Here is a 13777-nt window from a genome sequence, read left to right as displayed (position 1 = left end):
ACAATTGATCCACTCTAACATCTCCCATGGTATCCAAGTCCTCTACAGCAGGCTAATGAGCTAATTGTTACTACGGAAATAGGATAAACCAGAAGTATAGATAAAGACCTGTGTGGGAAAACTATCAGGAGCAATTAATTCCATGCTCTTCTGTACCTGAATAGTTCAGTATCAATAACTAGGATGCTACACAATTGTTGAGGTAGAAAATGGAACTGATAGTTTAACAACCAAGATTTCACCTGTAAGGGATGGCGAAAGACAAAATAGGACACTTGCGGACTAGAATACCATTGTGTTACTATCTCATTGGAGAACAGAAGGAACAGAAAGGAGATGGGTCTTGGAAGTAGGATTTAACCCCTTACCAAACCCGAGAATGAACTGGGGATCACAACCTAGAACCGCCAATCAAAAAGGGTTTGGAATTCAAGGAACACAGTCTCCTCTCCAAACTTGGGCCGACCACATTGTGCCTTGATAGTGTGCTATGCAAACTGAGTGCTTGTATATTGTCTTTACAATTAATAGTTTGCATAAAATGTATATATTTTACCAGTTGTCAGTAGTGCTAGTTTGGTACAACAGTGCAGTGAACTGACATAAGACAAGAAATATTGTTATTTTTGTCTGTTGATAAATTTATATTAGTGTGGGAGTGAAGATTTGATACCTACCATAAAATATTATTTTTCAAATTCTCCGGCTGGGATAAGTTTGAAATTAAAATTACATAGAGAATGAACATAAACACATTTTACCATTCTTTTTCGTTTCGAATGACTGAAATTACAATATTGGTTAATTACAATATTGATATAAGGGCATTTTGATATAAATGTTGCTATTTCAGCATTGGTTTTGATCTGTAAAAATAGAATAATCAGTAGAAAAAATATTGTAAATAAATATGAAAATTGCAGGCTATGTATTGTTTTTAAGTAAGTTATATTTTGCAAACTTTCAACACCTCGATAATTTTTAGCCCCAGATGCAATTGTAAAAATAATGATGTACATTTATGAGTCGGTGTTCAAACAGTAACAACAGATAATTTATTCAGTTGAACTATAAAATTCTGTCAATGTTACAAAAATAAACACTAATGGTATTAATATTATCACATAAATATATGAATGAGCTATAAAAATCTTATATTAACAACAGGTTGTGACATTGCTCGGGAAAATGGAACGCCTCCGCAGTTCTCCTCTTCATGCTAATATTTCTACAGCTCTTGACCGACATTTAGAAGCCATTCATGTCACCCAAGCTCGCAGGAAAGATGAAATAGTAAATGCTGCTAATAGACAGAGGCAAGGAGCACCAAGATACCAGGATGACCGAGGTACCATCATAAATTTGTTGTTTAATAATTTTATATTGGTCATCTATAGGGTAATTGAACAACTTATGACTTCAAAAATTTCTGAATACAATCAATATAATCGTAGATGACTAACATTTGTGGAGAAGCAATATTAGTTCTGCAATAATTTATCCACTTGAAATGTAAATTATATCTAGCATTGCCTGTTTAATCCACAGCATAATTTATCATATCTTGAAATTGAATTATTGAATGGTACAATGACAATGGAGGCTCTTTCTCAATAAGTCGATTTGATCCATGTTATTAGATTTATTTTCTAGACTTCATGCAAAAGATACTCTTGAAAACAGATAAATAATAATTGTTGTGACCTGTCTGCCCAACACAACCAGCTGGCTTCAATAGACTTTTCATGTGATATAATGTTCTGGGGGTTCAGATTAAATGGAAGACAATCATCATTTAACCCCTTCTGCTTAACTTGGCTTTCCATAAGGTTCTACTCTGCCATTTTTCCTTTGCTGTATTCTTTCTCAAAGGTTGGCAAATTTGTTTCCACCACCCATTCAATCAAATTATATTTGTAGTACAGAGAATGAGGTTGACTCAGGGAAATTTAATTTGGATAGTAATATTTGCCCAATGCTATTTCAAGAATTTGTTTGCTTGCAGTTGGAGTAATATTCAGCTTCTGCTTGATATGTTATCAGTGCGCTCTAATGCTTTGTACTATTTGCACAAATAGACTCACTCATATTTTTCATGTACAGATGTTCTTGCTTTGGCTATTGCGGTCAAAGAAATGGCTGTAGCTACACGGAAAGCACGGACTGCTTTGTGGTGTGCCCTCCAAATGACTTTACCCAAAACACCAAATGCCAATCCAGATGACCAAGTTGAAGCAGAAAGGGAACTGCACGATCTTGTGACCAACGGAGACAAAAACTATCAAAATAGAAGCAACTACTATAGTGGGGAAAAGAATGAAGTAGCAAAAACTCGCATTGATTAGAGAACTGCTAGAAAATCAAATAATAGACTGAAAAGTCGCATAATAAATTATTCTATTCATTATTATCTTTAAAGTAACACAAATATGAATTCGTTAAGTAAAAGTAATTATAAGCGATGTAATATGTAGTCATGTTTGGTTAGTAAATAGATATCTATCTATTGAGACACATAATATGAAGCTTACATAAAATCTCACAACCATAATTTAACAAGATCATTTTACTTCATGGTTTGGTAAACTGTTCTTGTCAAATCTTTACAATCAAAGTGACTAAATCTCCTTAGTCAGGAAATTTTAATCTAATGTTTGTTTTAGTTTCTTCAAGATGTTTGTTATTTATTACACATAAAATTTATAAAAAAAAGGTCATGGCTTTCTTTGACATGACCTCTATTTGGTGAAGGTGATGAACAAGTGCATCAAGGTGCAGTCTTTTGGTAAGAAGTATAAGAGCTAAAAATCAATAAGTGAAATAAAATATTTAATGCCACAACAGTACGTGGAGATTAATGAAACCAGTACATATACTGCAATTATCCTGTTAAGTAAACGTTTATCATAGTTTAGATTTAGCGGTTCTGTTTATATTTATATTACCTTAATCTGGTTAGACCCTCTGTTTATATAATTGAAGTTACAGATAATGTGCAATGGTCACAGACTTTGTATAATATATTACTGATGCCTGGAAATATGAAAGTAATGATATTGAAGATAATTCATTGGAAAATACCATTAATTATTATTGTTCGCAGTTTGATATTTATGCAGTGAATAAGAGCTATCCAGGAGTAATAATAAGGCATTAATTTCACTTTAATATCAGATTGCAAATGAGATGTATAAGTATTCTGATGTGGAAAGGTGAAATTACCGCCTCAGGTTTACACTATGTTAATATATTATACTTTGAATTTCTTGGATCACTTCAATTAGAGTTTAGATTTTTTTTTTGCCAAAAGTTAATATTATGTAGATGCATGATAATATCTACACAGAATAATTAACAATTTGTTACACAAGGTACACAGTGGCATATACAAGACAGTCATTTTTAAGTTACGTTACTTTTTTCCCCTCATTCTCTCGCTCTGACATCTTTGGTTGAGGGTTCAGGCTATTTTTTAAACATTGTAGTTCTGTGGCTAATAACACCCATACTAACTCGCCAAATAACATTCCTCTTACGTGTTGAGTACATCACTTTATCGTGTGAGTCATCAACACCAAAGGTTGATATTTTTCTCATCTAATCTTCATATATACTTTGGATAGCAATCACGAACAGAAACCATTTCCTAGCCCAGGGAATGTTATTGTGGCTGAGATAAGCTAATTCAGCACGGACCAGGAATTGAATTTCTGGTCTACATAGTTTGGTATAATGACAGATGCTGGATTTAGTTGTTATCCATCAGGGAAGGTGTGAGCGGTTAACATTTTCATATATCACTGTTGTTGATGCGTATTTTATTTATATGTTTAAAAATCATTTCAAATAGTTTAAATCATTTTTGTTGATGTTAAGCAGATTTGCTTGTGCCTACGTAGTGAGAAGCTACATGATGGCAATATATGATGCAGTTGATATCCCACTATTAATTGTGCTTGTATATGCTAGAATAGATTAACAGAATCTATACTGGACAAGAAACCACATTACATAAATTATATGCATTAATCAATTGTATTTGATGAATGCTAATCACAGAAAGCAGATGACTTTCAGCAACAAGAGCATTTTCAGAGAAAAGTGAAAAGGAATACAAAAAAATGACTTTATGCAATGATACAAAACCTTGTAAAATGAAGCAGACAAATCCAAACTCCAAAACAGTTACAAGAAATACTGCTTCATTAACAAAAGCATAACCAAGTACTATTTAAAATGTAAATCTTACTTTATTATTGAGGATCTTTGCAGTGGATGTTACACTGGCTACAGTGTGTTGTACCTCTGTAGTAAAACTACAGAAATAATGCATTATCCAACAATCTAGATGTGTTGATTTAGTGAATTTCTTTTGTATTTGGAATGTGTTAACATTTACTAAGTTTGAAGCGTACATTTATTTTAATTAGTGCTAACATGCCTCTCATATTTAGTATTTGTTAGATTTTTTTTAATGTAGTTATGAGGCAACTTGTTTATAATGTGTACAGTCTGTAAAAGTTGATGGCTTATTTTCCTTTTGGACATCAGTAGTACTATTCAAAAATTTTGTAATAGTGAGCTGTTCTGCATTTCTGATATGAAATCTAGAACGTTTAACTGTTAAATGCGTCCACACAAACAAGTTTAATATTATGTCAGGAAATGGTTAATAATCTTCACAGGACATGTGGTACTTGCAACCAAAGTGAATTGCTTCAAACTTGACAGTATTGTACTTGATTTGGTGGTACATGCCAAGCTAAATTGTCATTCATTTCTAATTCATTGATCGAAAATGTTTGTAAATATCTTAAAATCATTTAGAAATACCTTAAATGATTTTGAGACATTTGACCCTAGATTACTTTTGAGAAGTTAGCCACTCGGAGACATAAATCTGCGATATCATCAAAATTAATTTGTCTTACCTGGTGTATTTGTCACTTAGATATACTGTATCTTAATGTGATTTCCAGGGATTTTCCTAAAAATAATACATTTCTTCCATTATATGAAATACCATAAGGTTTTAATATTTTCCTTGAAAACAATTTCAACTATTTTGTTTAATAGTGCATCTTGATGTTATCCAGAAGGCATTTTAATGCATTCTTCAATTATATTTAAGATATGTCCAAATAAATGTGATGTATCAGATATCTTTAATATGGTAATTTGTGTTGTACAATTAACTTAAGGAACAAGAATCTTTTGACCTTTGAGTTTATGAATTGAATTCTTCTTTAGATTAATGAATGAAAGAAACATATCTTTGTCATGTGTGATAAATTGATCAGGAATACAGTATGAAAAACCTCCTAGATGTTTAAATGTTTATGTGATCAATGAAATACTTGGTAATGTAATACATAACTGCTGAAATAGTTATCTCATGAGGAGTCAACAGAAGGTTGTGCATTTCAAAAGAGTACGTGGTGACTGCTTGAAACAATGTCATTTAAAAATGGAGTTAACCCAAGTTCCAAAATTAATATTTAAGAAGTTGACTTTGTATCAAAGGTGGTGAAATTTTTGATTTTCCTAAGTTAAAGTTGATATATTTTACTGAACTGTGTAAGTTACTGAAAATATAACATTAAATTAATAAAATATTGATCTAATTTAAATTATTAATCATTTTTACGATGTACAATAGTGGAATGTTTAACATACCTGAATAGAAATAGTTATGTCTTCCGAGAACATTAAAATCAGAAGATTGGGGGGAGGGGAGTCCAGCTATTTAAAAAATGTGAGAATGCGAAAGATGTAAATAACAGAATGAAAAAAATCATCAGCTAAATAAATTAATCCCAGAATCAGCATGGAGTACAGTAACTCAGATAAAAGTAAATAACAGAAATGCATTGGCCACAAATTGTTTGTGTTATGGATGCCAAATTTCTTCCATCATTGTGACATTTCCAGCACAAAGAATATTGGGGAGTTTTGCCTCCCAGAAACACACAGAATAATCAGATAATGTCAGTCAGCATATTGTTCCCAATTTTAAAATAGGAAACCTTTTAGAGGAACTCAGCAAATCAGATAGCATTTGCAGTCGCCATTTTGGTTCGAGGTGCCCCATCAAAATTGGAAACTTCAACTGTCCCTCCACAAATGTTGCCTGACTTGTAGACTTCATCCAGCAACTCTATTTTATTTTACTCTAGATTCCAGCATCTCTTGTTCCTTCAATTCTGATTTGATGTCAGTGCATACTGATTACTGTTTTACACATTAGGAAATGGTTATGCATTAACATTGCTTGGTTAAACATATCTTCAGCAAACGGAAAGAACTTCCCCAATACTAATTTAAGGGATTTTATCAAGTATTTGCAGGTTAGTTGTTCAATCACTCTTTGTTAAATCATGTTTACTACTTCCTTAAAAGTTGCAGAATTTAATAGAAAGCACAGGAAATACATTCTTGCCATGGAGGGAGTACAGAGAAGGTTCACCAGACTGATTCCTGGGATGGCAGGACTTTCATATGAAGAAAGACTGGATAGACTCGGCTTGTACACACTAGAATTTAGAAGATTGGGGGGGGATCTTATAGAAACTTACAAAATTCTTAAGGGGTTGGACAGGCTAGATGCAGGAAGATTATTCCCGATGTTGGGGAAGTCCAGAACAAGGAGACACAGTTTAAGGATAAGAGGTCTTTTAGGACCGAGATGAGAAAATCATTTTTTACACAGAGAGTGGTGAATCTGTGGAATTCTCTGCCAAAGAAGGTAGTTAAGGCCAGTTCATTGGCTAGATTTAAGAGGGAGTTAGATGTGGCCCTTGTGGCTAAAGGGATCAGGGGGTATGGAGAGAAGGCAGGTATGGGATATTGATTTGGATGATCAGCCATGATCATATTGAATGGCGGTGCAGGCTCGAAGGGCCGAATGGCCTACTCCTGCACCTATTTTCTATGTTTCACAGATGCTGCTTGTGCTCAAAATTCCAGCATCTGCTGTTACTACATTTCCTTGAAACTAAAGGTCTCAAGGCTTCTGCATTTTTCTTTTGGAGTCTGCAACAAGATAATGAGCAGAGAGGCGTAGGGCAGGCTAAACCACTGGAAGAGAGGAAGGCTTATCAGGCCAAGTCAACATGAAGCACTTGACCCTCAGCAAACACCTATGCTTCAGTAAAGATACTTCAGAAAGGACACTTTACTTAACTAGTCCTGCCATCTTTCTAGTGGAAATTTTTAAAAACCAGAATGGCAGTAGCAAGGGACCATGTTTATTGCTTCTCACCCTCCCACCACCCTCCTCTCGTTTCTGAGCACTTTGATTGCAAAAATCAGAAGCCTTTAACGCTCAACCTTTAACAGTGCATTAATTCACTTGGTCTTTTCACTCTAACGTGAAATTGGGCATATTCCAGGGTGGGCTCATTTTAAAATTGTACTTCTTAAAACTTTCTCGAAAACACCCCAATTCCAAGACCTCAATCCTTCTCCATGTTGCTAGTTCTGACATGAACCAGTAATGCTGGCTGCTCCAATTTTCCATATCCATACCAAAAATGTTTGGTGCTGTCTCCTTGGCATTTTTTATCCTAGCACCAAAGAGGCAACACATTTGAAACTTATATTTAAGGTTAAGGACGTACCATTGTATACCTCTAGCATCTCCTTCCCACAAACTATGAAATCAATATTGCATTTCTAACCTAATCTTTTTCTCCCAATTTGGTTCTTTAGCCATGTTCTGGGTTGCAATTCTTCAAGATGTCCAACCCTTCACCACCCTGTCACATCAAGTACTGGCTTTAGAGACACACATAATGCCTCCAGATCTATCTACCTTATATTTTTAAATGGATTTTACCTTCCCAGTCTCAGGTGGAGGATTAAATGTAAAGTTCACCACACTCTGACCAAATACCCAAAGAATACTCTTCAAATTTAATCCCAATGAAAAAATTACCAAAGCAGCACTTCCTTTCCTCAACTTCACCCAATTACTGTGTGTACTTTATTCCAACTTTTGCACTATGTTGCGGCTGCACTCTGTACCATCATTAATGTAACCGTGAAACAGTTTCAATGAAGATCTGATCTTAAAATACTATCACGCTTATCCACCATCCAGAATTTATAATGTCAGATTTTTGTTCTCATCTACTAATTGCTCATACCCAACTAATTTCCAGAAAGCTCTCATCACTTGACCAAGATGACCAGAGAAATTTCAATATTGACTCCTGACTTGTGAAAAATCACAAGAGGTAGTAATGTAGAATAATAAGATTTAGATTTTCAATATAACCCACAACATTTTTTCCAATGATCCTAGCTCAATAAGCCAATATTTAGTTATTGACCAACTACTTGTGATTGCTTTGAAGATGCATTTCTCAAGATTTATTAAGCAATCAACACACATATATCCCATTACTTCATGAAGGCTCCTTACGTATAAGCACAACTTCTATACCTTCAGCAGTACTAGTAGGTGCCAGGGGTTATGGGGAGAAGGCAAGAGAATGGGATTCGGAGGGAGAGATAGAATGGCGGAGTAGATTTGATTGGCCGAATAGCCTAATTCTGCTCCTATCACTTGTGTTCAAGAAGGAACTGCAGATGCTGGAAGATCGAAGGTACACAAAATTGCTGGAGAAACTCAGCGGGTGCAGCAGCATCTATGGAGCGAAGGAAATAGGCTTTTTTTCAGACTGATGGGGGTGGGGGGGGGGGGGAGAAGGAAGGAAAAGGGGGAGGAGGAGGAGCCCGAGGGCGGGCCCACACAAGCTTCACCACGACAAGATGACACTCCACGGAGACGATCCTATCACTTATGAACTTAGAAGCAGGTCATACAGTCACTTGTTGATCGTTCTTCATAGTCAAATAAGACCATGACTAAAGTATTTTTGTTTGTGGGTCCGGAGGTGACTGGTGAGACCGATCCGGGCCCAGAATGCTCGCTCGCATATGGGACACAGTTGGGTAGGTGCTGCAGTAGAAGTTGGAAGTGGCTCGAGCCTTACGCGTAGCGCGTTTCCTCTGAGCTTCTGCAGTTGCGCTTCTCAGCTGCACGTGCTCCTGTGGTGATCTTGCTTCGCCCGGCCTATCTGGAAGCAGTGGGAAGACGTAGTCAAGACGGCTGGCGATAGGTGAGGATGCAGTGGATGGCCACCAGTGTTCTACGTGAATATTGTGCCCTAATTGCGCTCCACGATGCTTTGCTGGGTCCACCTTCCTACCCGTTGGACCGCCAAATGGTGGTCTCGTATTCCGCAGATCCAGTCTTCGCCTTTGCTGAATAAGGTAATAGCCACAAGGCAGCGGAGGTTTGCATTTGGTGTTTATCTTCACCCCTCCAGGATGCTATATGGAGGACGCCTGTGCGTGACTTTGATTAACGTGAAGAGACTGGTGCAGAGACACCCACCCTACGGTCCTTGACAGATCTGGGTCAGGATATGGTGGCAGGATATGAGTCCAACACGACCGGAGACCCTTTTCTGCTGCAGCCTTCATCCGCCTTCCCAGCTGTTTTGACGCTCCACTAAGGTCAGCCATCGTCCTCCGCCTGTTCCACCGTTGAGGTCTTGGTTGGATTGCTCTTCGTCAGAGACCTCCCCCTCGACCTTACCACCTTGGGTGGCCCTACCAGGAGCAAAGCTCCAGACGGCATCGCTCTCAGGATCTCAGGCCCACACAAGCTTCACCACGACAAGATGACACTCCACGGAGAAGATCCTATCACTTATGAACTTAGAAGCAGGTCATACAGTCTCTCAAGCCAATCAATGAGGTTGTGACATCTGATTTTGGCCTCAGCTACTTTTCTTATTTTGTTTGTTTCTTATTTCCTTGATTTACTTATAGACTTACAACCTGCAAAGACCTCCCCCCCCCCCCCCCCCCCCCCCCCCCCCCCCCCTCTATGCCCCACCTCATTCCTTTCCCTATATTCATTTCTCTGGCTTCATAATTTGTGCCTCTTGTACCCTCATGTCACACATTGTCTTTTTTTTTCTGGCCTTTGACCAACCATCTGCCAAAAGCCCCCCCCCCCCCCCCCCCACCTGTATCCATCGATCACTTACCAGACTTTGTCCCACCCTCTCTTCCAGCATTCTTCGCCCAACTACAATCAGTCTGACGGATCCTGACCAACAATGTCACCTATCCATGTTCTACAGAGCTGCTGTCTTTGATCCACTGAGGTCTTCCAGCACACTATCTTTAACTGTTAGCCCCATAGCCCATTCTCCACTCAAAGTCAATAGCTTCAGTACATAAAATATTTTCATTTAATGGAATCTGCATCCCTAAATTGATAATTGAGAAATTTAATCATTTCTGTAAAACAATTTTTAGAAAGCATCTGTAGATTAACCCTTATCAATTCATGCCATTTATAATCTCCACTACACATATACCCTTTACATGGTATTACGGTACTACACAAGGCCAGCTAACTCGCTCTCTTTCTCTCACAAGTCAGCGGAGCTAGATGCGAGCAGCTGGCTGTTGCAATGTTCCTGTTTGCCTATGGAATAAAGATTGATCTTTACCATGTGCGTGTTGCTGTGGATCATTCATAAACATGGTGTCAGAAGTGGGATCTGAACCTACGCCTCCAAAGGAGACCGCTTCAACCACTCAACAAGGGACAGGTTGTTCGCTTGTGGTCACTCTGAGGTTACGATCGCCTCGGAGTCATTCTGAGGTCCACCGCAGAACCACGCTCATACTTGGTCAGTATTGACAATGGCATCTATCGGCGAACCCGCCAACACCGCCTGGTTAATGAACCGGCACCTCCACGTCTTTACCCAGACCAGCCCGCCAGTCTTCCCTCATGCTCCGCGAATGCTACTCCAGCAATTCCTCTGCCGGTGCCAGCGCCATCCCTGCCTTCCCCAGTGCCCCATCTCCACCGGTGTCTTCTCCGTGTTCGCCCGATAAGGGACTTGCTCCCTCGGTGAAGGTTGAGGGGTATTACTGTACACGTGCAGGTCATGTCTGCAATCCAAACCAGCTGATTGGAAAATTTACCAGCTACACTTGAACTGTGCATGACCCGTTTAGTTTTATGTGCTCACATATGCAGTAAAATAATAAATGCCGCACCTTATACTGGTGTTTTACAATATGCCCCACTGACCACTATATATATATGCTTTGCTTCTTTCAGAGTTATGATGTAGATTAACCTTTATTAATTCATGCCATTTATTATCTCCACTACACATATGTGCATGCCACCGGTTACATGGTATTACGGTACTACACAAGGTCAGCTAACTCGCTCGCTCTCTCTCACAAGTCAGCGGAGCTAGATGCGAGCAGCTGGCTGTTGGGATGTTCTTGTTTGCCTATGAAATAAAGATTGATCTTTACCATGTGTGTGTTGCTGTGGATCATTCATAAACAGTATCCAAGCAACATTTCGATTTTAAGATGACAGTGATCTTTGAAAATCAAAAAACATCAGATATAAGCAAGAAAATGCTGGAAACAATGAGCAGGCAAGGCAACAACTGGAAAAATAAATAACATTTCAGATCGAAGACGTTTCATCGGAACTGGAAAAGACAAAAATATGTTAATTTTAAGTGGACAAGAATGGGGAGGGGTGGGGCAGGCAGAGCTAGTTGGGACGACTAGGACAAATGGAATTTCTGTGATATGGGTGTTGCTGGGATTTCTGTGGAGATTCCTTCAAATGGGTTAGTTGGGGAGAGGAGTGGTGGGGAGGGAATCAGAAAGTTGGAGGGTGGTAATACACACAAATTGTCATATATTACAAATTTAAGGGCAATTGGACATGTCCAGTAGATCAGGCTGTGCTGTTATTTGAAAGAGAAACACTCAGCAATTTGATTTTCAGAAGGAAATGTCAGTTGTGATATAGAGAAAGCAAGTTATATGAAGAGGGAATTTGCTAAGATCGAGAAATCTATAATGTGGCCAGAAAGAAGGTGAGGTACATTGCTTACATCCAAGCTTACATTGAACCTCGTTATAACAGTGCAGGTCGTCAATTGATAGCTAGACAATTGGAAGCTCATGGACACCCCCATTCCCATTTCCCCCTCGCACCATGGATCACCACTCGCACCAAAGCAAGTGCTTTGCAAATCAGTGTATACAATATAACTATATGCAAGTATAATCTGCATTGGGTTATCCCATACAAAGGAAGCAACGTTGTGAAAAACAAATGGAATACAATGGATTGGAAGAAATCTAGTGAATCATTGCTAGATTGGTTGGTTGAGTTCATAAATGGTGGGAATGGATGATAGGACCAGCACTGCTTCTCTTACAGTGGTATAAAGTGTTGAGAAATGGAGTGTGGTTGGTGGCAAAACAAAGTTTCCCTTTGAAACACTGAAGTGGAGGGGATTTGGTGTATCTGATTGGGATCTTAGTGGAGCTGGTAGAAATTGCAAAAGGCGATCCACTAAAGGCAGAATCTGGTGGGGTGGATGGCAAAGATCGTGCTCCTTGGCCATTTGGCATAGGCATTAGAGTCATACAATGATACAGTGTGGAAACTGGCCCTTCGGCTCAACTTGCTCACACTGGCCAACAATGTCCCAGCTACAGCAGTCCCACCTGCCTGCACTTGGTCCATATCCGTCCAAACCTGTCCTATCCATGTACCTGTCTAACTGTTTCTTAAACTATGTGATAGCCCCAGCCTCAACTACCTCCTCTGGCAGCTTGTTCCATGCACCTACCACCGTTAGTCCCAGCCTCAACTACCACCTCTGGCAGTTTATTCCAAACACCCACCAACCTTAAGGGCCTGTCCCACGATGCGAGTTCACCCAAGAGCTCTCCCGAATTTAAAAAAAATCAAACTCGTGGTACCTCATCACAGGTATTTTTTTACTCTTGGAAATTTTTCACACTATTGAAAATACTTCACGAGTTTCCGCGTTTCCTGAGTACCTGCCGTTACCATCACGAGCCGCTACGAGACATCCACGAGCTCCGACGTACCTGCTACATACATTCTACGTACTTACCACGAGTTTGAATTTTTTTTTAACTCACGAGAGTTCTTGGGTGAACTCGCATCGTGGGACAGGCCCTTTAGTCCCAGCCTCACCTACCTCCTCTGGCAGCTTGTTCCAAACACCCACCACCCTTTATATGAAAAAGTTACCCCTCGGATTCTTATTAAATCTTTTCCCCTTCACCTTGAATCTATGTCCTCTGGTCCTCGATTTCCCTACTCTGGGCAAGAGACTCTGCGCATTTACCCGATCTTTTCCTCTCATGATTTTGTACACCTCTATAAGATCACCCCTCATCGTCCTGCACTCCAAGGAATAGAGACCCAACCTACTCAACCTCTCCCTATAGCTCACACCCTCAAGTCCTGGCAACATCCTCACAAATCTTTTCTGAACCCTTTCAAGCTTGACAATATCATTCCTATAACATGGTGCCCAGAAGTGAACACAATATTCTAAATGCAGTCTCACCAACATCTTATACAACTGCAACATGACCTCCCAACTTCTATACACAATACTCTGACTGATGAAGGCCAATGTGTCAAAAGCCTTTTTGACCACCTTATCGGCCTGAGACTCGACTTTCAAGGAACCATGCACCTACACTCCTAGATCCTTCTGCTCTACAACACTCCCCAGAGGCCTACCATTTACTATATAGGTCCTGCCCTTGTTAGATATCCCAAAATGCAACACCACACGCTGCTCTGTATTAAATTCCATCAACCATTCCTCCACCCACCTGGCCTATCGATCCAGATCCTGCTGCAATCTTTCACAAC

General features: G+C 39.1%; 1 protein-coding gene across 1 annotated transcript in view; it reads left to right on the top strand.

The window, feature by feature from the left end:
• Nucleotides 1–6031, top strand: part of moto (minamoto) — a 55018-nt gene extending 48987 nt beyond the window's left edge. Inside the window, exons 7-8 of the mRNA XM_055657347.1 lie at nt 1168–1348; nt 2104–6031. Coding sequence (XP_055513322.1) covers nt 1168–1348; nt 2104–2345 — 423 coding nt within the window. The 3' untranslated portion in view covers nt 2346–6031. The remainder of the gene's footprint in view (nt 1–1167; nt 1349–2103) is intronic.
• The last annotated feature ends 7746 nt before the right edge of the window (nt 6032–13777 follow it).

The sequence above is a fragment of the Leucoraja erinacea genome, chromosome 27 (genome assembly GCF_028641065.1).
Source record: "Leucoraja erinacea ecotype New England chromosome 27, Leri_hhj_1, whole genome shotgun sequence".
Lineage (NCBI taxonomy): Eukaryota > Metazoa > Chordata > Chondrichthyes > Rajiformes > Rajidae > Leucoraja > Leucoraja erinaceus.
This window is presented reverse-complemented; position numbering and strand designations above follow the sequence as displayed.